The following is a 26,548-nucleotide window of genomic DNA, read 5'->3' as shown; positions in this document are numbered from 1 at the left end:
ATTATCATCTGTACAACTGAAACTCTGAACTCTTGTATCTTTTAAAAATATCAACATTTTATGCAACAGCATGTTATAAGAATGTTATAATGTATATTATTAGATGCTTCATACATTTTTGGGTCACACTTTTGACTAATACTACTTTGTCCAATAGTATCTATAAACATGTTATTACAAGTGCCGATGACATTAACAGTTATAATAGTTAATTACAATCACTTTAATCACACTACAAGTACAAAGCTGCATGTCATGTTTATTATAGTACCTTAGTTACATGACTTATACCATTATTGCTATGGCCTACGAGTATTAGTAGTAGTAGTAGTAGTAGTAGTAGTAGTAGTAGTAGTAAGAACTGTTTATTATATTATACACAAATAAAAAAATAATTAAAAGGCATAATGTGTGAAAAATAATAACTAGTAGAATGAAAAACATATTAAAAAGAAAAAGTAGTACCATAAGATTATTTCTAAACTAGATACTAAATGCTGTAAAAGTTATATATATAAAAGCCTTTTAAAAAGGAGGAGAACATGTTGTGTGTATCACCGGATATAAGCCCCCATCCCCCAATACATTCACTAAAAATCATTAATCATTCTAGTTTTCTTTATGTTTTGTCTTTGTGAAATGCTAATTGTATGCTTGGTTCCTTGCATGATATAATGGTAACATAGTATGGTACTATATCTCTTGAATGCACAGCTTCAAACAAAGACTTGATAAAATGCTTCATTTTATGTAATTAATGTAACTGCAACATGCCAAACAAATGTGGAATTAATGTGTTGTAAAGTTTCCCACTGGTATATGGCTTTTATATGTATTTATTTATTTTAATACAGACATATGTTTGCTTGCTGTTTTTCTAATTTCCTAGAAAGAATGGCTCAATGAGGAACAACAATAATGAAACAACTTCTGGCTCTCTGAACAGTGGCTATGTCAAGATAAGATAAGCAATGGTTTTATAGCATATAGCCTTGTCAAGGTTAAGCATTAAAAACGGTGAAAGGAGCAGTAGGTTAAGACAAAATGCTTTCTTCCATTTGCTGTAAGACCATTCTGTAGATTACAGTGAGCTGTGATAACTGTGATCGGAAAACAGGACTTCTGGAACTATTTAATATTGAGGTTTATATAATATATATCCCCTTGGGTCACAATATTTAAAATACATACAGTATAGGCTAAAATAATTGATTATTTTAACATTATACACAACAAGTAATTGTATATATTTAATGCATAATAATAGATTTTACACAGACAAATTCAAATAAGAATTATTGGAATCCCTTATAAAAGGTATTTTGTCACCCATTTTAAGCACATTGTAAGCCTGCACTCCTTTCGTAGTGAGATGTGTATGTTTGAATACGTAAGGCTACTTTGTTAATAAGTGTGGAACAGGATCATATAGAATTACAACTATTACTGTATTATGGGTTTTAAGGTTACTTAACAACACGGTGTAAGATTAGCAGGATAGTGTTGCTTAATTGTAGCAATATATAATGCAGCTGCCACCTAATAATTGCCTTTGCAATGCTTTAACAAAGTACTGTACCAGGTTATGTAATGTAGAAGTAACAATTGAGATAGAAGGAAACCAATCTGCAGGGGATTGCATTTACAGCGGTTACCGTGGAAACATGATCAGTTAGAAGTTTAACCACCAAATAAGTTCAAATTCAGAGCATAACTCAGACTTGTACTGAGAATAGCCTTATACAAGTAAAACATTTAAAAGCATAATAAAGTGAAAGCAAGGCAAAACACAGGCAACGGTCAGAGAATCACTGGGATTTACAAACACTATTGGATACAAGGGGCAATATCCAAATCTGTATGATCATTTACATTGCAAAGTGACCAGGCAAAATGCATACAGTTGAATGTGTTTTTAAAAAAAAAACAACAACAAAAACAATCCTCACTTCCTGTCTACATATTGCATCATCAAAAGAATTGAATGGAAATCCACCACGCCCCCTGCAGTTTTAAAAAATGTGTTTTTTTTTCATTTTGTCTGCCATCTAGTGGAAAGTATAATAAAGTGCAGCTGGTCAGAAAAACCGTGATTGCACATTCCGTAATTTTGAGTTGATGGTCAATCAGTAATCTGGGACAGGTGAATAACTGGTCATGGCTGTAACTGTAGTTAAAGCATGAGAAAAGTGTGGTTAACTTAAAATGACTGATAAAATATACATTAGTAACTGGTAAACTTGTATAAGGTTATAGTTACAGAGCTGTGCCTCAAGGTACATTTTTGCAGCAACAAATGTTTGGCTTTTGGCCTGCTTGGCCAGTACCTGGCTATTTTGGCTCATGTTGAAGGGTCATACACATTATAATGTCCTCTTTTAATTAGCAAATACATTGAAATATATTGGCAGATGCTACTGGTCTTCCTTCAGAAGCCTTTTCTTCTGCATTTGGATCAGGAGTTCCTGGGTTGTTTTTAAACTTTACCCAGTGGAGAAGCATGATTTACCAGTAATTTAACACAACCAAGTAGTACAGTACTGTATTAAAAAACAATTAACGATTCTGTAATCTTTGGGACCAGCACCATGGCAACTGAGAGCGTGCATGTGACCAGAAATAATGTACCGTAGAACTGCTGTTGCATACCCATTGCGTACCCATTTTTTTCTTTAATGTATGGTATATATATTTTATGAATAATATATTTCACGGCACATTCATTTTGCAGATTTTTAATAAATGCTTGTAAAATGTTCTTGTTTTACAGTATATGAATAGTATCTAAGATTCCATGTGTATTCTGCAGAGTAACAGTTAATGCCTATAAGTTGTATTGAGAGCTGAAAGTGTTTGAATAATAGGCTGGACACTCTAATATAACATTTTTCATATTCAACAAAATTGTATAGGCCACTATTAAATGCATTCCTACTTCTGTGACCTTAATGCTGTTCTGGAAAGACTTTCACTTTAAAATTTGACTTTCACCTTTCAGCACTGAAACTGACTTGGATTTGAATTAAGTGACTAAAGTCTGAAGGATTCCAGAGAAAATGATTCCTTATTCCACTCCCACAGGCAAACCAAACACTTTTAAAAAGTAATCCCCATCTGACATCATCACTTAACAAATCAGCTTTCATGGCGGAGAGTAGAAAGGGGAGACTGACACTAAAAAAACAACTGTTTACTCAAGGCTGTAGGAGCCCTGGTCTGGTGGGAAATAAAAAAGAAACCAGCAGGGTGTCTGGGTTTCGTCTTGATTGTCTCACATATCTTGTACATTTCCATGCTGGGCACGTCCCTACTAAAGAGAGCCTAGAGTGATAAAGGTACCATTTCATTCAAAATGAGTCTGTCACCCTTCAAGCTATTTCAAATGCTTCCCCTATTGTTTCAGTAGTGATATAGCACTAGAACATCAGATTTACAGCTTCCACTCATTAGGCAATGCAAACCCCCAACACCAATATGAGGAAATAAACTGAACTTAATTAAACTAAGGATGTCATCACTCCACGATAGAAAAGAGCGGTGTGTGTCATAAGCATCTGCCATAGCCTGCTTCTGTCGACTGCCCTTCATGGCAACTTCTAAATCTGTCATCACACTATGAGCTTTGGTCCTGGGCTCCTTCCTAATGTCCTAGTCAGGAAGGGAATGAGAGGAACATACTGTATCATTTAGAGGCTTCTTAGTGGAGGGTCAGGAATGACATCACTCGGCAATCTACGCAGATGGGGCAAGGTGTAAGGATAGTTTTATTACTGAAACTGCTTGTGTACGTTAAACAGATAAGTAGGCAGAATTTTCTTTGTAGATCTTTTTTTTCAGAATTCTGCTTGTAGTCTAAATTGAAATGATAAATTTTACTTAAAGTGTTCGTTTGAAATAAACAAACTGCCCAATGTACCATATACACCTTCTGGAACTTCTGTAATTGTATGTATTATTATTTAATTTAATGTTTGAATCCTTCAACATTTTATGGGTTTCGACAAGAAGAATTACTTTGTTCATCTAATGAGTAAATCTACCGTGATGGTCTGCAATGGAACAAGAATGTACTAAATCAAACCAAAAGCAGGGTGTGTAAACTACTGTATAAACAGCACACTATACATTAACCATGAGATATGCTCATATGGGCTTCAATCGTGTCACCTACAGGCAATTGCATTCCCCATGGCTTGTTCTGTTCAGCACTCTGTAGGCTACAAAACATACCCAAAGTCATAAGACTTCATGCCATCTCTGTATTTTTTACATCCTTATGCAGCTTTATCTGCTAAAGCCATGGTCAGTGTAACAATGTGATTCTTGTTTCTATATTATTTGTGACATCACATCAGATATGCCAGGCTCAAAAAAAAAAGAATTTGGTAATATAAAAAACAACATCCACCATTTTGGAATGTTCTGACATCTTCCAAGGGCCCTTCATTTCCACTGCCTGACAGGAGAGGTAATCAAGCACACCCTTTAATAATGTCAAAGTAAGGGAACATCTGCAATCACTCATATTTCTATGTTCACTTGAGGTAAATACAATAATACCACCCTTTGATTTTATCAGAAATAATAAATACATTGGACTGGACGTTACATTGTATAACATAATACCATTCTCAGTAAGAAAAAGTCTCCTACATTTAATGTGCATGCATGTAAATAAACCAGTTTTACAGTACCTAGAAACATGTGTAATGCTATTTGTTCATTCTGCATGTAGTTTATGCAGTTAAAAAAGAGAACCTGTAATCTGCTTCAGCAATTCTTGCCAATTCTCTTAAATTGGTAGCATATTGTATTAATCATGTGTGAACATTTAAAAATATATATAAAGTAAAGCTGCTGTCTTAAACTAATCTAATCACATGTCTGTGTGCTCTGCACTGGAATTAGAGGAAATCAATTCAGATGCTAATGAGAAAGTCTCTAATTTATTAGCTGCTGCGGAATACAAGTTACATTAATTTTAACAGTAAACAATTATTTCACAGCAAGATTTATGACTGCATTTTAAACCAACCCCCAACCCCTCACAATAAAATACTTTTTTTTTTTTTTTGTAGATGATTAAATATTGTGCCCTTGCAGCTAACCATTCATTTTCACAAATTTTGAGCATCTGTTCACAAAAGTACCACAGGTAACCTTAATGCAGACAAGGTTGGTAGGATAAGGAGGATATTTCTGGACATAAAAAAACAAATCCAACAAAAAAGTACAATGAAGATATACCAGTTATGTACCGCATATGGGGTTTTATCATATTAAACAAATATAAAGGTACTGGTAAATTAATCTGCTGACAGGTATTGAATAAGGTCATGGATCTTTTATTTCCCTGCTTTCACATCACTATCCACAAAAAAAGTTAAAAACTCAAACTTAATTAAGATTTAGAATTCATTAATACATATCAGTTTTCTCCTGGCTCTCAAAAATCCAATACACAAAACTAAAGAACGATTAATTACTTAATGTATCCATTAAACAAACAATGCACACACCATGGGGAATCGGATTCACTCTTCCCCGTGTCTCAGAATCTGTCTGCATCCATAATGTGAAAGTAAACAGTGGCTACAAAGTGATTATGAACAAGCATGTACTTAGATTGTAATGGTACCTTCATTGTTTGTTCATCTATAATCTACTAAACTATTTGATTCATAAATGAAAACGTTTGTGTGTTGCAGCAGGAATGCCCAGAGGGTCTCATTGTTTAAATCAACAGTGAGGGTTTGTTTCATTCTAACCTACAATTTCACATCCATTATTACTGTGTCCTTGTGTGGGGTTTATTAGAATGTGTTATAATGCTGTTAAATGGAAGTTATAACAGTTTTCATTTAGTATTTACTTTTAAAGATTCATTAACAACATTTGTTTTTATTAATTACAGCCTGTGCTTTTAATGGATTTAAATGCCCTAAAAGAAATTGTTAAAAATCTTTACAATTCTTGTTTAGTTTAGTACAGTAATTAAAATGTTCATCCACTCTAGTGGTTTTGATTATAAAACATGCTTTGCACAGTTCTGCAGAAACCGCATCCCATTTCCATGGCTAAGTGACAATTGGCATTTTGCACATCTGGGATATCATTTACTTACTCATTTCATTTATTTATTTATTTTTGGTTTAGGGAAATAACATCTGTTGCATGCTGCAAAACTACTGATCCTTTCCAAAGATATTCTGCAAATAAACCTCTTAAATGTGACAGATATGAATATAGTCAATTGGTTGTAGGCTGGTATATTAGAGAAGCCTTTGCTTTATGTACAGTAGATCTTGTTACCAGGGCCACAGTTAGTGAAGCTTCTTTGAAAACACAAAGAGTTTGGTTTATGAATGCACCGACCTAGCATAATTGTATTATTGTACATAGTATATAAACGCAACAAGTATATACATTTCTGGGTTATTGTGGGATACAGCATACATACTGAATAAAAAAATATATATAATCCTTGACCTCACATCTGTGTGCCTAGCTCCCTCTCATGATCATGCATAGAACTGCATCTATTTATCTATTTAGACACAAAGAGGTTTATTTTATCATATCCGGAATAAAAAATACAAGAACAAAATATGGAATCACAGCTGATTATTGTAATATTATTAAAGTAAGATATTGATCTTATCCAATATTGTATAGGGTGTATTTGCCATATTAAAAAACATCTGGAAATAATCAACAGTTGTTTAGTAACTATTACTGTCCATAGAATATATATATATATATATATATATATATATATATATATATATATATATATATATATATATATATATATATATAATGAATAGTAATTATGTATTTAAACATACTGTAATTCTTCTAGTATATAATACAATAAATACAACTGTTACAAGTCAAGCATTAGCTTTCTAATATATTTTGGAAGACCTACAGGACTACAGGCAAGTTCTATTTCACATTACCTCATTTGTTCATACAATAAATATATACACATTGATCTTGATGTCACAGTGTAGCAGTGGAGCCTTTATAAAGAACTTGAAGATGATAACAATCACAAATGCACATTTAAAGCAATACAATGTACACTGTACTGTAATTAAAAATCTCAGTTTAAAATTAGAGTAGAGTTTACATAACAAATAGAGTCTGGCTGGCTTTATTCCATCTTTGGCTCCAGTACTGCTCCCCCATAATTTCATAAACAGGTGGCTTCCTCAGGGAAGGATCTTTTAAATTGTACATTTTTTTTAATTTTCCTGCTGAAGGACATTTAAGTTGCCTGCCTAAACTATCAAAAGCTTCACAAAATTATAACAGGTGAATGTATGGTTTTATTGCACCCAGGGGGGGTATTAATGTTAATTTAGCTTTATATCCTTCATTTTCATTGAAAAAAAATGTCTAATAAGTATATTTCATTATTAATCAAAAAGACAGCAGTGTATCTAAAAATCATCTGTATTTCCTCTTTTTATGGCTACCCTAGACATAAATTAAATAACATTATTTTAAAAAAGGTATTAACAGAAACTTAAGCACGCCTTTTCAAACATGTCTAGTCAAGTATAAAGATTTCAGTATAAAGAAGATACCATGCCATTCATATGCAATGATTCTTTTATTCTTAATAGGAATTACTTTTGCTGGGATGAATAATGGTGAATATGGTGATGCACTTATTTAAAACTTGTAATAGTGTGGTTTTAATGTGTAGAAGGTATATCCACTCTGTTTAAAGTCAAATGCAGATGTAGAGAATGGCGATACTGTAGATAAACTACATTTAGGAACCAGATTAACACACACACAAAAAAAAATGCTAAAATGAAATGTATTGCCTTTTTATGTAACACGTTTATGTATGTTTTGTGTTATGTATGTACTATAATAGCATCGGCATAATACTCAGGGGCTTGTGGGTAATTCAGATATCCTCATGGAAGAGTAACTACAGTATTCTATGAGCATTCATAGAGTATCCTCTCTACCCTCTGTTAACAGACCATTAACAAAACATGAATAACATTTGTGGACATGTTTGTAAGCTACAGAGCTAGTTACCAATTAATAAAGAACAAAGTGACACAGAAAGCAAAGCCGTGTGCAGAGGTGCTGGAGCAATGTTTATAGTGGGGGGTGCTGAAAGCCATTGAACAAAACTGTAACCCCTATATATGATGGAAGCCATGCAAAGCCAGGGGTGATACTGCACCCCCAGCACCCCTAGTTCCAGCGCCCCAGGCCATGTGGAAGAAACAAGGAGGAAACACAATATAAAAGTATAAACACTAGAAAGTTTTCTGTGAGAAAAATGTTTTTTAAATGATGTTGCTAGGATTTATTCATACATTATTAACAGTTATGCTTTATTCTTTATGGAAAATATGTTAATAAGCCATTATAGAGCAAGTTCTAGACTGGAGAAACAACCTTTGCACAAATGGTTTACAAATACTTAAAAGGTAATAACAGGCCAGATTTAATGTGGGTTATAGGGTCCCTAGTACCCCATAAATGAACTGGTTTAAAAAGTAATTGTGGTTTACAAGTATGAAACGCGTGTATGAGCTCCAGTGATCTCTTGGGATTCCTGCCAACTGAATTACACCGGTTTGGTTTGCAAACTTTCCCTCTGCTGGTTGATTATGATGAGTGGAGACATAAAATAAACCACTACATAAACAAGCCTGCTGTATAGTATCTATGTATTATGTGCTGCTGTAAGCATCCAAAATAGTTACTTTTGCAACTGAATAGAATAACTTACCATTTACCATGTTATAGGTGTACTACAATAACAATTGCAATAATGTTGTTATAATATATATATATATATATACAGTATATATATATATATATATATATATATATATATATATATATATATATATATATATATATATATATGAGAGAGAATTGTCAGTATTGTTAAATAATTAAAGAAAAAAAGAAGCTGAAAAAGCATTTGCTGAAAAAAAACATTATCCAAAAGTAAGCTTGTAACCACAAGAGTACCTAACAGAGAAAGTCAGAGTCGTAATTAAACCTGATCTCTACTTTACACTCCACAGGGCTAATAACTAGCCTGTTTATTACAGTACAAGAGTCATAAGGGGTGCCAAAACATATTACACTAACCACAGGACGTATCAGTAAGTGATCTCATTTTTCACACACTGTGTTGAGAGCAATTACAGGTAGAAGCACTGGCTTGGAAGTGTCTGTTTGTTTATTTTAAATCTCACGAAAAATAAACAGCGTCTGGAAGCATATGAAACGTATTTTTGGTGTGATGACATTGGGTTTCAATCTGAGTCTCTACTCACTAATTCCAGGTGGAGAGGTTCTCTGGGTAACTGTGCTGAGTCAGTTCCTCCTCAGTCGATCCATCATGGCAGAAGCTGCAGGCAGGTGCAGCCCCACTTCAGAGGAGCCCAGAGCACAGTCCCAGGAGATTCCCAGCCCTGCAACCAGGAAACATCTGTGCTCCTCTCCACCAGGATTTTATTATCTCTCTATCCCTTTGTCTGTAGGCTGGCTGTGGAAGCCAAAAGCGAGGGAAGAAAAATGTGAAAACAGCACTTTTGGAGTTGCCTGTTAACAGGTATGAAGGAAGCAAGTCTGATATTTTCCCTTTTCCAATGTTGGGCAACAGACAACAGGCAGAAGCTCAGATAGTTGAGCAGGTAGAACGCTGCATCCCCAGTAGTTTTATACAATCATCTTTCCCTTATCCGTTCCCTTATCCAAAAAGAAAGATATTATTAACACAAGAAACTAAATATTTGTATAAACTGTGATTCTTCTAAAGAGGTGTGTTTTTAAATAAATACAAATTGATTAATAGAGAATTGTTCAATTATAAAATCGAATTATGAAATATGTGCTTTTTAAACATTTCTGTTACCGTTAATCTGCAGGGTAAGAAAAGATTTGGATATCTTTTGCAGCGTACCACAGTGATGCTGTATATAAGGTTGTATAACAGTTAGCTCTCTGTTTTTTCATTCAGAAATCAATACTCCAATCCAGTCTAATGTCTACTAATGTAAACACCTTTTGACCTTATATATATATTTTTTTGTTCAGAGGTTAAAAAAGGGTGTTAAAGGGTCATGTTCAGTGCTTTAAATGTTGCTGCCTGCCATTTGATGGTATAAAATTGCCTTTACAAAGAACAAGTATGGTACTGAAGATTGTGTACCTCTTAAAGCCTGTCTGCCTGGTGTCTACTGCATTCCACAAGTTTACTTCACATACACACACACACACGCACGCACGCGCGCACACACACACACACACACGCACGCACGCGCGCACACACACACACACACACACACATATATATAAAAAAAATTGTACCACACAATTCTGGTTCCCTTCATTTATTTATTTTTCTATTTTAGTGCCTCAACAAATATGTCAAATTATGATGGAGCAAATGTGATGAATATTAGGCTAAATATATTCACCTAAGTACTGCATCGTTGTTTTTTTTTTTTTTTGGTTTTTTATCAGGAATGCAGTAATTGCATATTAAATGCTGGGACGTTATTACTGTCAAACAACAACTCCCTTTGTGCTGATAAAATGAAGAACTTTCTGGAAGAACTTGATTAAATAGGGCACTACGGCAAATATGGCATTATCAACTGCCCATCAATTTAAAAATAAATCCAAATTAACTAAATATGTTTCTATCTGTAATTGATTTAAATTGGGAAATATTCCACGTGCTTTTTTTTTTGTTTAAGTCCCCCATCCCTCTATTTGTTTTGAGAAAGCTCTGCTTCTATTTTTATTTGGTGGGATTTACTGCCAATATCCTCTATGTGATAGTAGAGGAAACAGATGCTGGGAATTGTTCTCTGCCTAATTCCTGAGAGCCAGGTTCTGGCTAACACTGATGTACTGTCTCTGTTTTTTACTTGCATGCAAAGGGTTGCGGAGAGAAGCTAAATTGGCTTTCTGGTTTCCCTGTTCTCATTCTCCATTTCCTCACAGTTTCCACTTACGTAGGTCCGTTCAGCATCCCCAGTTTTGCACGTGGTTTATTGCAGGCTTCCCTCTTTGTAGAACCGCAGTGAAATGTTTTCCCAGGACAAAGCCAATTTCCATCTTTACAGCAATGCTAGTTTTTTTTTTTTTTTTTCTTGGTGATTAAATAATGTAGCACATTGCTGGAGGATAACATATTATTATTATTATTATTATTATTATTATTATTAATAATAATTTCGTAGCTGTATACAAAAAATACATCAACAATTGCTGTGAATATTCAACTTTCCATTCATGAAGGTTGTCACGCACATACATTAATGAACCCTGTTTTACCTATTGGGAGTACATTGCATTACGTGTTTCCAATTACTGCAGTTTTAACAAACTACGATTTTGCTTAAGTTGTCATTTGGATTTGATCCATAATTTGACATTACATAAAATATACCTTTTTGTATCATTATTATTTTAGCATTTAGAATTCAGCGTTGACCAATCCCCGCTGTGCAAGGTTCTGATTTTACCATAATCAAATGACTCAAAATGGTTGCATTGTTAATCAGTTGTATTAAACGCATAATTTTCCATGGGTAACAGCACCACCTAGTGGAATAAAATTAAACGAAAACAATTGTATCCTAAAGAATAAATGGTTGTATTTGTTTGTACTTGCAGGCTAACAAACAAATATGTTTTATTTATAATGATTCACATACTGTAAATTTAACAACCAATTACTAAATAAGTAATAAAAAAATACATTAAAAAAAGAACAAGCATTGCTTCTTGTATCTAGTATGTACATAATATGCAGGCAATTGTCAGTGAAATGCAAGTCAATACATTATTGGATTGAAACTGAAGTTTTCATGCACTACAGGTGCCTACTAAAGTTAATGCCTACTTGCTTTCAAATCTGATGCTAGATTTAAAAGGGCATTGAACTCTAAGCAATTGGATATTGTATGATCATCATTTGGAACTTTGTTTCTATACATTTCTATAGAACCTATATGTTTTGTAAATAACTATACATACACTGAACAACAGAAAGTTCCATATGAGTTCAATATAAACTAAATGATTCTAGAACCCTATTTAAGAATAATGACCCACTTTTCTTTTTACCTTTAAGATGCCAATATTATATATTTTTTTAACTAATAATTAAAAAAAAATATATAAAAAAAAAAAATATATATATATATATGTATATATATATATATATATATATATATATATATATATATATATATATATATATATATAATTACATTTATTTGAAGCCTTGGGTTATGTTAAGCTTTTTTTTTTTATAGAAAATATGTTCAATGTTTAAAAAGGAACTCCTAGCTCTTAAATGAAAAATAATGACATAATAATAATAATAATAATAATAATAATAATAATAATAATAATAATAAAGTGGGGTATTAATATCACTACTCATAATTGTATTTTGATTGGATGCTAAGTAAAAATTATGCTTGCAATATCTCACCAAGTAGATTTACATATACGTAAAAACATCAGCTGAATAAGATTGGCCTTGCTTCGTTCACAAAGAATTGTGTATCCTAAATGATCAAAAATAAATATGAACCTTGGTGATCAAATAACTAAATAACATTTTATTCTAAACCACTGCACTTTTTTTTCAAAGATTCAAAAACAAATACCGTATTACCAGCAATTCACATGAAGTGTTAAGAAAATGCTTAATTAATTAGTGCTTACAGAAGACTATTTTATACAATGCCTACATTCGGTACTGTATGTAAAAAACGACTTGAATCTTGAATAAAATAGGTACACACCCCCACCTGCTGGAGATAAAATACACTGCATAAAGTTTAAACCAACATTGGCCATCATTTTATTCATAAATGCATATGAGAGCATTCAATCACAGTCATTTTTTTTGTTTTTTTTCGTTAATAATCACAGTAGGCTACATTAATACGTTGAATGTGCTTAGCTTTTAAAACATTTTGGGGCAAAATGTAAAAAGTGAACTAAAAGTATTTAAAGTAAGCATTTTATCTTCTAAAGTATACCCTTTAAATTTGGGGTAGTGTCCAGAACTTAATATGTGCATTAATGAGGCTTACACAAAAATCAAACTGACAGGGTATGCTGTCACATATAGATGGTAAAACATAATTAGAGGTTTGAGACAGATGTGCAACTCCATTCATTATTGGCTTAAGTACTGCTGAGCAACCAGGTTTTTAAAGGAAGGAAGATGTCACTTGTGGCTGTTTGGGACTGATTACCTCATAAACTGGCCTGCCAACTACATGATTTAGAGAAAATTGTGTAGGATGAGACACAATTTATAGACCAACATTATATTTCTCAGTAACCTGTTTGTTTTATTTTAATATGGAATGTAGGCTCTGTGGTGTGTTTATTAGATACATTATCATTTACCAAAATAAAGCACACAAATGCATTGGCTTACACACAAACTTTAGGTGAAAAATGTACACAGTTTGTATTGTCGTGCTACAGCGCAGATAGCTTTGTACCTGATTGTGTTCCTGTGTATTATTAGAATATAAATTAATCATGTTTAAAACACAACCCACCTACCCATTCAAAGTTGGTAAGACCAAGCCTTTAGTGGAAGGTAATAAATAACTTTTAACCAAGTATTCCAAGACAATAAGTACCAGAATTCTGACATAAACTACAAATTACACTCATTCTAAACACAGGATATAATGAACCTGTCATACAACAGACATGAAAATAATAGCTGATACTCCTTAAATCTTTTAATAAGGAAACAGGAACTGTAAATTAAGCAGTTCTCAGATCTTGGTATGTTTGCATTTATTCAGTTTAACAGGAAAGGATTTGACAAAAGTGGCAGGAAATACAGGTTAAAAACAAAACGATGTGTGGAAGTAAATGTGATGATGTATGTGTAAGTCATTAGGTTATCTGTTACGTGTCTAAAGAACACAGGAAGTTATTACCAGTACTTACCAGTATAGGCAGGAAAGCCAAATGTTATCAAATACACTGTGAAAGTTCTAGAGGTGCATTGTTTATACTGTTTGTGGTGTATATACAATGCAAGGCATGAATATACACTACTTCCATAACACTCTTTTCAACATTTAATCAACCAGCTGTGACACATTTTTAAACATAAGGAATACATTAAAAAAATATGGGAATCTATGACACTAATACACACACACACACACACACACACACACACACACACAGAGAGAGAGAGAGAGAGAGAGAGAGAGAGAGAGAGAGAGAGAGAGAGAGAGAGAGAGAGAGAACACTAGTGGAAGCTTTGAGTAAATTGTTGATTCTCATAATGCATCAGAGTAGAAAAATGCAACATGTCTAAGACTTTGCACAGCTGTGTGTGTGTGTGTGTGTGTGTGTGTGTGTGTGTGTGTGTGTGTGTGTGTGTGTGTGTATATATATATATATATATATATATATATATATATATATATATATATATATATATATACTGTATTTGTAGTCACTTTTAAGTTATCCAAAATCAGTTTCAATCTTTTGCACATGAACAGACTCTACTGATGCCTGCAACTTGTGCTGTATCTTAATTAAAAGAGTGCATTGATGCAGAAATAATATTACATCCTCTCAATCTCATTATCACTTTCATTTCAAATTTTATGTACTGGAACAGCAAGCTTGGTACATGAGATATCACTGGTCATCTTGATTATAATATATATATATATATATATATATATATATATATATATATATATATATATTATCAAAACTGTGCAATCTGTAGAACAATTTGATGTTGGATCCACAATAAAATGAACTACTGTGATATAAATACAGTAAACGTAGGGCCGTCAAGTGTTTTTTTTTTGTTTTTTTTTTCATTTTACATATTCGTTGTGAGGCCAGTGCCTGCTTTATTTATATAAAATACACATATTAAAAAGTACATTTGTACATTCAGAACATCTTGTCTTCTGCATTTACCATGCTTGGAAGGAAACCTTTTTAATTATTTGATTGGCACACTGTAATGGCAATAACAGACATCATTCCACCTCATAAAATAGTCATAAATTCAGAAATACTTGTGGGTTTGCTATTATTCTCAAAGGCTCTACCTCTGGTGTTAGATACCGCATTGCCTAGTCCATATACACATCTGCTTCCTAGAGGCTCATTTTCATATTGACTATCAATACCATTGCTGTAAAAGGGCATTTGCTGTGTGGTTTTGGTTTTGTCTAAAGCTCGCTAACCTTTTTATTACATAAACTTGTTTCCGTTTTAAACTGCATCCACTTATAATTCTATCCGAAATGGCACCCGACATTCTACAGTCTAACACTACCGGCAAAAAGAAATACAGCACGATCTTTCAGGCACACAGGAATAAATGTGTTTTGCAGAACAGTAGTCAAAATACTATGTCCTTTGCCAAAGAAAGAAATGCATTCAATTCTCAAACAGTGTTCTAATGTGCGTGATGTCAAAACATAAATTCGGCAAAATAATGCTACTTAAAAAGGAAACCTAAAAACGAGAGAAATAAAGGATTTGGCATAATACATTGTAATCCACCGGACCAGTAGATGGCAATCTTTCTCACAGTTCTATTTCACGTCAACAAATTGTGCTTTGGATGCTGACTGTACCAAATTACCAAATTATCACCAGTTTTTCCGATTCCGTCTTTCAAAAAAAAAAAAAAGAAACAAATATAAATAATCATCTTCTGTTATTTTTTAATATTTTGCTTGTTTGAGAATACACTACAGATCAATTTGAACACAAATGAACCCAAGGCTCTCTTAAAAAGTTTTCATAATATTCCCAATTATTTTATCGCCTCCTCTTCCATTTTATTTTAACGAGTAAGCATTGTTGTCCTCGCAGGTTAGCACAAAGTTTTTTTTTTTTTGTTTTTGTTTTTTTTTCCTTCTTATTAACCTCGCCACACCTATGTCAAATCCTGGTCCTACCGTACTATCACAGCACAACAGTTCATTTAAGTTATGTTTATATTATTAGTATACTATTATTATTATTATTATTATTATTATTATTATTATTATTATTATTATTATTAATAATAATAATAATAATAATAATAATATGCATTGTATATGCTATGTTTCGTATAACACTAAATAAGTGACTGGAAGTCACGTATTTAGACAAGCGACACGAGACGAGCGTCCCGCTGAACAGTTTCCAAATGTTGAAAAGTATGTTAGTGTATACAGTGTAATCTCTGTGTTTGTTTTGTTTCAATGCCAATTAAGACACAGGGCTCAAAGCAAGTGTAGTGTACGAAAAGAATAGGCCTACATATGTAAAAAAAAAAAAAAAAAAAAAAAGTGGCAATATACTTTAGTGGAGTCATGTGTTTAAAACTTACTGTAATGTAGTTCATGGGGGGGTGAAACACAGTATAATAAGCTAATGTGCAAAAAAATCGGAATGTTTGGAAATATTTGTTTCGAGTAATATTTACACGCACGTTAACAAATAAGGTATGGGTACTTCGGAGCTGTGGCGTCTTCCTTGTTTGGGTTTGTTTTTCTAATGTCACGTGTGACGTCCCACTTCCTTTTTCCGTTCTGAAGCGAGGAGAAACGAGATTCAAGGCAAAATGGAGGTGATAATATTGCATACAAATATTAATGTTTACTATAAGGATTAAATGCAACGAATATAAGAAAAGTTAAATGCAAAGTTTTTTTCTGTATTTGTATTTATTTTAGAATGTACATATTTCTTTTGATGCGAGCTGTTCTTGGGTTCTGCCATGTTTAGTTAGGATCATTCGAGGTGTTGCATTCGTAGATGGACTTTAATGATAGTAATTACGGTATTCTGCAGTAACTACTGTTTTATTCGGTATTGTTTTTTAACCCTAGTTTTGTGTACTAGAAAACAAAAACATAAAGGCTGCGTTCTGAAAATGCTTAGCTTATATCAAGACTTTGATTTTAAAACATGATTTGCTAAAGTAAATGTCTGTAAGTTACATACTAACTATATATATATATATATATATATATATATATATATATATATATATATATATAATGTGCGTTAATACTTTCAGATTTAAATGGGTGTTTTCAAGCTTTAAAGTCAATAATGAGTTGTTGCATTGCTTGTTTGTGTCTAGGTATAATATACAATATGGAGGAATGGCGGATGGGAAGAGATAAAATGGCGTAGGGTTTCCTCTTGGCAGAAACTTCTAGGCTGTGCTTGTGGATCATTATGACTAATTTTGACTTGGCATGTATTTAATGTACAGAGCTTGTTATTTTGAACTGTGTGGAGAATCGTTGGTGGAATAGAGATCCGTACAGCCTTATGACAACCGTACCAGAAGAAGAAAAAAAACGCGTAGTGATAGCGCTAGACTGCCTGTGTCGTTTACTGGGCACCAGAGCAACTCCAGTTTATTAATTTAATATGTAAGATGAATTATTTTGAAATCGTAGTCACACGCCATTACATCAATATTGTATCAACAATTGTTTTAAAAACAACATGCAAGAAATTCACGCTGTTTGAACTGTACACAACAAGCGTTGATTGGAACAGAAGATAGCAATGTGCAGAACTTGTCTACTGTCCTGAGACTCAACCCACGAGCTGGAAAAGTGAATCCTTTAAACGACGTCATCATATTTTATCATTATTATTACTGTTGTTACTGTGTTATACGAGTAGTGACGTGCTCATGTTAAACGGTCTACTGCAGTACTGTTTATTAAGATTATACACTGACTTGATTTTTTCTTTCATTGTTTGGACAGGACCATGATATCAAGGAACCTGAACAGCTGAGAAAACTGTTCATTGGTGGTTTGAGTTTTGAAACCACTGATGAGAGCCTGAGAGAGCACTTTGAACAATGGGGAAAGCTTACAGATTGTGTGGTAAGCTGTCTGTAAAATTACTGTATGATCATCCACAGGTGTGCAAAGTACACAATAGTCTGTGTGGGGGGAAAAAATGTACAGCAGTGCATTTAAAAACCTTTAACCAGCAAAACAACGTTGCGTAAAGCACTGCTAAACCTTTGACATTGGTGGGGGTTAAAATAAAATATGAATGTTCTTTATTGGAGCAAGGTAAAAATCAGACAACATGTTTGATTTAATTTTCAGTCTTCTAATTCCTTTTTTGTAATCCTGTATTGTAGGTAATGCGAGATCCATTAAATAAACGATCCAGAGGGTTCGGGTTTGTAACTTACTCGTGTGCAACAGAGGTGGATGCTGCCATGGAGGCCCGCCCACACAAGGTTGACGGGCGTGTTGTAGAACCAAAAAGAGCAGTGTCTAGAGAGGTAAAACCCCCATGCCTTTAACTAGTGTTATTACTGATCCATAGTACAGTACATAACACAAAGGAATAGTAGTCAATGCTAGGCTACTTCCTCTGTGCCCTTCCTTTTCACAGGATTCTGCAAGGCCTGGTGCCCATTTAACAGTGAAAAAAATATTTGTTGGTGGGATCAAGGAAGACACAGAAGAATGTCACTTGAGGGACTACTTTGAAAAATATGGAAAGATTGAAAGTGTTGAAGTTATGGAAGAACGTCAGACGGGGAAAAAAAGAGGATTTGGATTTGTCACCTTTGATGATCATGACACCGTTGATAAAATTGTTGGTGTGTATATTGAACAGTGTATATGCATGTTTAAAATACCTACAATTGGAATATTGCATCACTGGCACCACTTTTGTATTGAATGTACAGTTCCTAGCAGTGTGAGGTGGTCATAAACTAGAATTGCATAATGCGGTAAAACTCTTTAAGAGCACAACTTGTGGTTAATGACAGCTTGTTTCACCAAATTACTTTTGTTTTTCAGCTCAGAAATACCACACAATAAATTCACACAACTGCGAAGTCAGGAAAGCACTCTCAAAACAAGAGATGCAGTCTACTGGTAATCGGAGAAGTAAGTTGAAATTTAGAAACATTTACCATGTTTTTAAGTCCAAACATGCTCATGAATCTGAATACATCTGTGGTGGTTCTGTTTAATTTGTAATGAAAATGCTGTGGAACGTAAAAGGAGATGTAACCATGCATTTGGCAAAATAAATGTATTTAGTGATGCTAAAAAAAAATATATACCGTGTTTACTCGAATTTAAGTCACCTCTGAATTCAAGTTGCTCCCCCAAATACGGACACCATACTGTACCGAGAGTAATGTCTGTAGTGGGCAGTACTGTGTACAGTTGGTGTTCTTAAAGCGCACCAGAATAAATGACCTGCGCAAATGTAAATTGGTACCCTAACGAAAAAACTGGAATCCAAGTCGCTCCCCCCAAATTTGAACTTTTATTTTGGCCACAAAAGTATGACTTAAATTCGAGTAAATACTGTATATTAAACAATCGACACACAAATAATCAATGAACTGCAGTTATGGTTGACTTTGAAAACACGTTACAATGCTTCATGTTAAATGTCTTTAAAGTGCATGAAACATAAACTTGTTTATGAATTGGTTATTTGGTATAGGAAAAAACATGAATTAAATTTACTGTTAAACTCATCAGGAGGATCTTAAAGGATGATATTTAAAAAATCCAGACTTCTCCATATAGCAGGGTGCAGTAAGCTTTTTTTAAAGGCAGTTTCTTAATATGCCTATATATTTTTAAATGCTCTGTTTTTGTAGGCCGAGATGGGGGATCTGGCAATTTTATGGGTAGAGGTGGAAATTTTGGAGGTGGAGGCAACTATGGCCGGGGTGGAAACTTTTCTGGCAGCGGTAAGAATGAGGGTGAATGCATCCACTTTAATCTGAAGGAGTGTGGTGATAAGTGTGTTGTTATGTAAGGTGTGTGTGTATATATATAGAACAAATAAAAACAGTAACAACATTGTGTTGTAGGAGGCTATGGAAGTGGTAGTGGTGGTTATGGTGGTGATGGTGGATACAACGGGTTTGGTGGAGATGGTATGTTAATTCATTTATTTATTATGCAGTATAATAACATGTCTGATGATCACATTAATTCTAATGTGGAATGTAAAACTCAGTAATGTGTAATAGGGCTGTCAGTTAAGCCTCCAAATAGGAATCAATTAATTGGGCACACAAAATCGAATTGTTCGAGTAAATATCGATGATTGTACCGCCCACATACATTTTGTGCACAATTTATTTACAGGCTGTTTGCCAGAGATACAAGCCTGTTATCCTCCTCTGGATTCAAGATGCCATGCTTTTTTTTTTACATTGAACGCACAGAGGGGCGTACTTACAAAGCATTTTCAAAATTGATTCGCTGGTAGGGTGGGACAAGCAAATCAGATGCTAGTTAACACAAGCACGGCAGGACGTTTGTGTATTTTCGTTGATAAACTTAAATAATGTTATTAACTATGTGCATTACAAACATGTAATTATTTAATCTATTATCCAGTATTTATATCGATGTATATACTGAGGAAGGGAATCGATTGAAAAATCGTTTTTTGATTTAATCGTAGCAGCCCTAATGTGTAAAACTCTTGTTTCCTTGGTATTGAAAGGGGGTCAATCACAGTGTACAGTTTATTTTTCTATCAGACCAATTAATCAACTAAAGAGTTAATTGCAGATACACATTTTTTTTTTGTCTGGGCATTATAGGGTTCAAATCCAAAGTAACACGTGGAAAATTATGCAAGCCATCACAAACAGTATCACGTGCAGATACTGTAGTTGGAGAGAACAGAAAACGGAGGGTTACGAACAGTTAAAGGGAAAATGCAAATCTTGTTTTGGGATAAATTAGACTCGGAAGGTAAAATCATTGGAAAAGAAAGGTGTTTCATTTGCAAGCAAGGTTTTTCTTACAAGGAGAGCATGAGTAGTTTGCAGTCACCCCTCGTTACTTTAACCAGTTGAATTGGTCATCCTATTACTACAAAGTACGTATTGGAAGATCAATAAACAGAATGCTCTAGATGGCGACTGACATTTATTTAGCTCTTGCATCCCTGTGAATACGTATAACAGGATTTAAAAATTTTTTTTTTTTCAATATTTCAGAGAATGCATAAGTGTGAATAAATTGTGTAGGCTCTAATTTACCAGTACACTTTTTTTTGGGGGCACCGATCCCTGAACAGTAGAGTTAATATAACAACGTATTATGTATTGGAATCTGTGCATTTGATAGATTCTGTAAGATACGTAAGCTGTTTTTTTATTTGTTTATTATTATTCTTGGTTTTGTTTTGCTCTTTGAATATAATGTTTTAAAAAAGGTTGTTCATAAGGAGCCCATAAGTGTTACTTATGTTTGCTTGAAAGACAGAAAATCCATTCTCAGTTCTTGTGCATTATATTTTTCTGTTAAACCGTTTTATGGATTGATGTTCTGTGAACATTTGTTACATTTAGTAAAATAATAAAGCTTTTAAAAAGACCAAATTCCAATTGGGGTTTTTTTTTTTTTTTTTAAAGATTTATATAGATTTTTTTAACTATTACTATGCAGGACAGCTGCTATAGATCATTACCTTTATTAAAAAATATGCAGAGATTAATCCACCAGTTAATCAACTAATGCCCATAAATTAACCGATAAAAAACTTTAATCAAGTGACAGCCCTAATATATATATATATATATATATATATATATATATATATAATGTGTGTGTGTATATATAAACTTAATATAACATGATTAACAGACTTTAGGGTTTAATATGCTGGACTTGGTTTATCTGGGTTTTTTTAATGTAAGTCAGTGATTAAATAATACAATTCTTCCTGGAAGGAAACTATGGAGGTGGCTCTGGCTATGGAGGTGGTCGGGGAGGGTATGGAGGTGGCGGTGGTGGATATGGCAACCAAGGTGGTGGATTTGGTGGATACGACAATTACAGTGAAGGAGGTAAGATTTATAAAAGTTGCGCAATTCCTGAAAATTAGGCACTGTTTCATCAGATCATATTTTTGCTCATAATTTTGTCACGATCAGTATATTTTAATATAGTTTTGCTGACTGCACTTCGTATACCTGTTAATATAAATGTTATAAGTTGGCATCTTACACCCAACCTTGCTAAGGGGAATTGCCTGTATTTTGCAAATTTTGTTTAGGAAACTATGGCGGCGGTGGTGGAAATTACAATGACTTTGGAAACTACAGCGGGCAGCAGTCGAATTACGGACCCATGAAAGGGGGCAACTTTGGAAGGAGCTCGGGTGGACCTTACGGTGGTACATACAATACCTGAATGTTGGATTGACTTCTATTATTTAAGCTGCAACTGTTTCATTTACAGATTTTAACTTTTTTTTTTTTTTTAGGCAACTATGGCTCTGGAGGTGGCTCTGGTGGATACGGTACGAGGAGATATTAATTTTTTGTAGAATTGGTAAGTTACATTTAATATTGCACTGTTGTGTAGAATACCTATTGTTAACTTAGTGTAATAATTTTCTTATCCTGTATCCATTCAACAGGCTACAGTTCTTAGCAGGAGAGGAGATGAGCAAGGAGTTGTCAGGAAAGCTGCAGGTTACTATGAGGCAGTCGTCCAAGTGCATTAGAGGAACAGCAAAGTTACTGCAGCTTAAACAGGAGAACAATTCTTGTTGAGGACTGTATCCACTAGCTACAGACTGCAAAAGTGTAGCTACTAATGAAATAGTGTCTATTAGATGTACATTCCTGAGGTCTTATTTGTTGCTAGATTTTATTTTATTTTATTTTGTTTTGTTTTTTTGCAAGTATATGCCCATGTAAACTGTGGTAGTGGTATCAGGAATAAAAACAAGGAACCTTTTTTAACTAAACTTTTGTAGTCAGTTTTTCAATCGAGTCTAAGATGTCTTAACTTAAGAATGTTAGTTATCTATTCTGTGGTGATGTCTCTTGCTATTTGCTTGTGTATGCGTTATCTGTGTGCCTGTATTAAAAGGAAGTGGGAGAAAGCACTTCACCTTGTGAGCGGCAGGTCACCGAAGTTAGGATCGGTAAACTATTTCTAATTTATTTTGCAACATTATTGCATAATATTTTAAATCCATGTCTTGTTTTTTTTTTTGTAAAGAATGTAATTTATTCTGAATACCAGGTACAGTGACAATTTAACTGATCATCGTTTAAATATGTCTAGCAAAATTAGATGGTGAAGTGTAGTGTATCATTGGTTTTAGAAAGCAACCAGTTAAAATGATTGTGCTATCTGTTTATTACAAAACTGTTTTCTATAAACATTTTATTAAGGCTAGATCTGACAAATAAAATTCTCTGGAATGCTTAATGCTATGAAAATGAATTATTTTCTAACCTGAGGACAAGTAGCTTCAGCTAGTTCTTGGTTTCGAATGTGGGCAGAAATAAAATGCAGGATTAATTTAAAACAGAAAAAGTGTGTCTCCAAACAGATGAATTAAGACAGGACTTCTTCAGCCCAAGCAGTGTGGACAAGTCAGTATAATGTTACTCAAAGACAAGGCAGCAACAACAGCTACATCTTCAAAGAAATCATGTGATAACTTTGATAGTGAGCATCTTTCTCAAGACTAGGTATAACTTCAACGACCAGACGACGGTATGAAAGAAAGTCTAGGAAGAGTTCTTCAACTTTTGGAATCTCCATGAGTCATAGCTACTTCAGGTGACAGTGAAAAATACACAATAGGTCTAGACTTTAGACCTGAAAGGAAGGGGAAGTGAGTATAAGGTTTGCTTTTCAAAGAGTACTTGAATTAAAGAAGATGGAGCAATAACATAAGGAAAGGTAAGAGTAACCACTTTGCTTGATTTACAGGTCGGATATGAAGCCATCTTTCATCATTATCGGTGAAAATCAAATATGACAAGTTAACATCGAAGGTTCTGGATGGGTAAGGCTGAGGTGCATTTTTAACAGGGTAAATCTGAAATTGGATCCATAGCTGAACCACATGCCTTGCTTTTCTTGTTTAATGCTTATCAGTTTTTTGAGTTTGCACAATTTGAAGATCAAGAAATTATGACATCACTGATTTAACATTGGAACACTGACATACTATTCTACAGAATCACTTGCATGACAGCTTGGTAGCTCTTTTAGATCAGTAAATTAGAACCTACATTGTCATACATTCTTCTAAAATAAAGTGTCAGTGGTGAATTCATGTACAAGGCATACTTATGCATACTTTTATTATGGGTTACTTGGGGTAATATCTATATCCTTGGATATGCCCAGTGGAATTGATTTAATGGTGATTGCTTTCACTTTCTACCAGCAACTGAAACATATACAGTACATAAATATGCAATTGAAAACTAGGTTGGGAGATTGGATATTATAACTGGAATTTACAATTTTGTAAAGTTTTTAAAAAAATACCCCCCTGCCCCAAAGCCTTGGTCATTACAGAGCTATACTGTTCTGTAGCTGTTTTATAGATGAAGGACATATAGGACTTTGATACTTTATTAATACATTTCAAGATCAATAGCACCGTGGGATCCTGCAATATACTACAGTGATATGTGAAATTCATACAGGCACTCAAGAATTTCTTTTGTAATTTTGCACTTGATAAGGTACCAACATAAGTTTTAATAAACAATTCCTTGTTGAACTTGTATTCCTGTTTTAATTTTAATTCTTTATCCATAGCAAAAATAAATATGTATGTACAGTATATATATATTCTAGCCTTCACCTAAAAGTGAAATGGATTAAAATCGTGACCAGAATTTTGTTTTCATACACAACAAAAACTACCTTTTGACAAACTTCAAATAGCAGTAATAACTGTATTATATTGCATGAGATAAGAACATAAGAAGAAGAACATAAGAAAGTTTACACACGAGGAGGCCATTCAGCACATCTTGCTTGTTTGGTTGTTAGTAGCTTATTGATCCCCGAATCTCATCAAGCAGCTTCTTGAAGGATCCCCAGGGTGTCAGCTTCAACAACATTACTGGGGAGTTGGTTCCATACCCTCTCAATTCTCTGTGTAAAAAAGTGCCTCCTATTTTCTGTTCTGAATGCCCGTTTATCTAATCTCCATTTGTGACCTCTGGTCCTTGTTTCTTTTTTCAGGTCAAAAAAGTCCCCTGGGTCGACATTGTCTATACCTTTTAGGATTTTGAATCAGATCACCGCGTAGTCTTCTTTGTTCAAGACTGAATAGATTAAATTCTTTTAACCTGTCTGCATACGAAATGCCTTTTAAACCCGGGATAATTCTGATTGCTCTTCTTTGCACTCTTTCTAGAGCAGCAATATCCTTTTTGTAACGAGGTGACTAGAACTGAACACAATATTCTAGGTGAGGTCTTACTAATGCGTTGTAAAGTTTTAACATTACCTTGATTTAAATTCAACACTTCTCACAATATATCCAAGCATCGTTGGCCTTTTTTATAGCTTCCCCACATTGTCTAGATGAAGACATTTCTGAGTCAGCTTAAACTCCTAGGTCTTTTTCATAGATCCCTTCTTCAAGATGAATACTCTTCAGCTGTTACGGTGTTCATATGCAGTGTGCTGCCAAGGTTAATAAAGGCATAAGGTTTGATTTTCATTTTATTTAAACACACTAGCACATTACATTAAAAAAAAATTCCTGAAAACCATATTTCATGTATGCGTCCACATTTAAGGTTATTGTTACCAACTGAAACGTGTTCTTTATCAGGAAAAAAATAAAAGTTCTGGAACCAAGTGGTTATTCCACAGTTCAGTCAAGTTTTTTGCTCCATCCTGGCTCTATACAAACAGTATTTCTATTATTTTGTTTCCTAATTTGACATTTAACTTCATTTTGCCAGAGAGCCAGTTTATTTTATTAAGGACGTGTGCTTTTACAATTGTGACAGTACGGCAACTATGTTTGTTTGTTTAAACTTCTTCTCAAGCTGTAAGCTATCTTACAGTAGATGCTTAGATTTTTATAAACTTGAATGTTTGTTTAATATGTCTGGGAAACACTGAGTAATGTATGTATTCTGAGGTAAAGCCATGGACAGCAAGAAATACTGGAATCTGCTCCCATTAACAAAAAGTTGTAAATAATTCAATTTGGGTCATTCTTGTTGGAATTGCAGTTGGTTGATGATTTCCTGGCTTACTAATAAAACTAGGGTGGTAATTGAAACAATTCTACAAAAATTCTGGAACGCATTCATTCCAAAAACCTTTGAGCATCATGTATGTGTGAGATCTGGGTTCCTGTGAGCTCTTTCAGTCACAGTACATTGCCAAAAGGACAAAATGATGGCCAAAAATGAAATATTTACTATGGGAGTGGTTTGAACTTTACTGGAACTAGCATGCATACATTAACTTGTCTATCTAGATCCACTTCTCCATTTCTGACTTGCGACACTTTTTAAATGTGTCAATTGCGCAAGTGGCTTCATGCAGGATTCGATACCCATGGAAACCATGAATATTGCAGTAGACAAGGTCATTTCTGCAAATATACCCTTTGGTAGTTACATTAATGAGGAAACAACTTCCATAGTAAGTACTATTATCTTTGCAAATTCCTATCCTAGAGA

At 33.8% G+C, this 26,548-nt stretch overlaps 1 protein-coding gene across 4 annotated transcripts; it reads left to right on the top strand.

The window, feature by feature from the left end:
- The first annotated feature begins 16,555 nt into the window (after nt 1-16,555).
- LOC131739471 (heterogeneous nuclear ribonucleoprotein A3-like) lies at nt 16,556-22,830 on the top strand. 4 transcript variants are annotated; one of them, XM_059033654.1, is made up of 11 exons: nt 16,556-16,660; nt 17,823-17,945; nt 18,212-18,358; nt 18,472-18,682; nt 18,888-18,977; nt 19,709-19,801; nt 19,925-19,990; nt 21,806-21,922; nt 22,132-22,251; nt 22,342-22,377; nt 22,498-22,830. In XM_059033654.1, the coding sequence occupies exons 1-11, from the start codon at nt 16,655-16,657 to the stop codon at nt 22,509-22,511; spliced, it is 1,023 nt and encodes a 340-aa protein (XP_058889637.1). In that variant the 5' UTR covers nt 16,556-16,654; the 3' UTR covers nt 22,512-22,830. The 4 variants fall into 4 exon arrangements, with proteins under 4 accessions (XP_058889637.1, XP_058889636.1, XP_058889639.1 ...); XM_059033653.1 differs by having other exon boundaries at nt 22,342-22,409; XM_059033656.1 differs by lacking the exon at nt 19,709-19,801 and having other exon boundaries at nt 22,342-22,409.
- Nucleotides 22,831-26,548: the final 3,718 nt, after the last annotated feature.

Source organism: Acipenser ruthenus, chromosome 11 (assembly GCF_902713425.1).
Source record: "Acipenser ruthenus chromosome 11, fAciRut3.2 maternal haplotype, whole genome shotgun sequence".
Classification (NCBI taxonomy): domain Eukaryota; kingdom Metazoa; phylum Chordata; class Actinopteri; order Acipenseriformes; family Acipenseridae; genus Acipenser; species Acipenser ruthenus.
The sequence above is the reverse complement of the archived record's forward strand: the minus strand, read 5'-3'. Positions and strand labels throughout refer to the sequence as shown.

What these genes read in the sequence shown, in the direction of transcription:
- LOC131739471 (XM_059033653.1), top strand. An exon ending in CACCGTTGATAAAATTGTTG is followed by an intron (nt 18,683 to 18,887) that starts GTGTGTATATTG and finishes TTTGTTTTTCAG; the next exon opens with CTCAGAAATACCACACAATA. An exon ending in CAACGGGTTTGGTGGAGATG is followed by an intron (nt 19,991 to 21,805) that starts GTATGTTAATTC and finishes TCTTCCTGGAAG; the next exon opens with GAAACTATGGAGGTGGCTCT.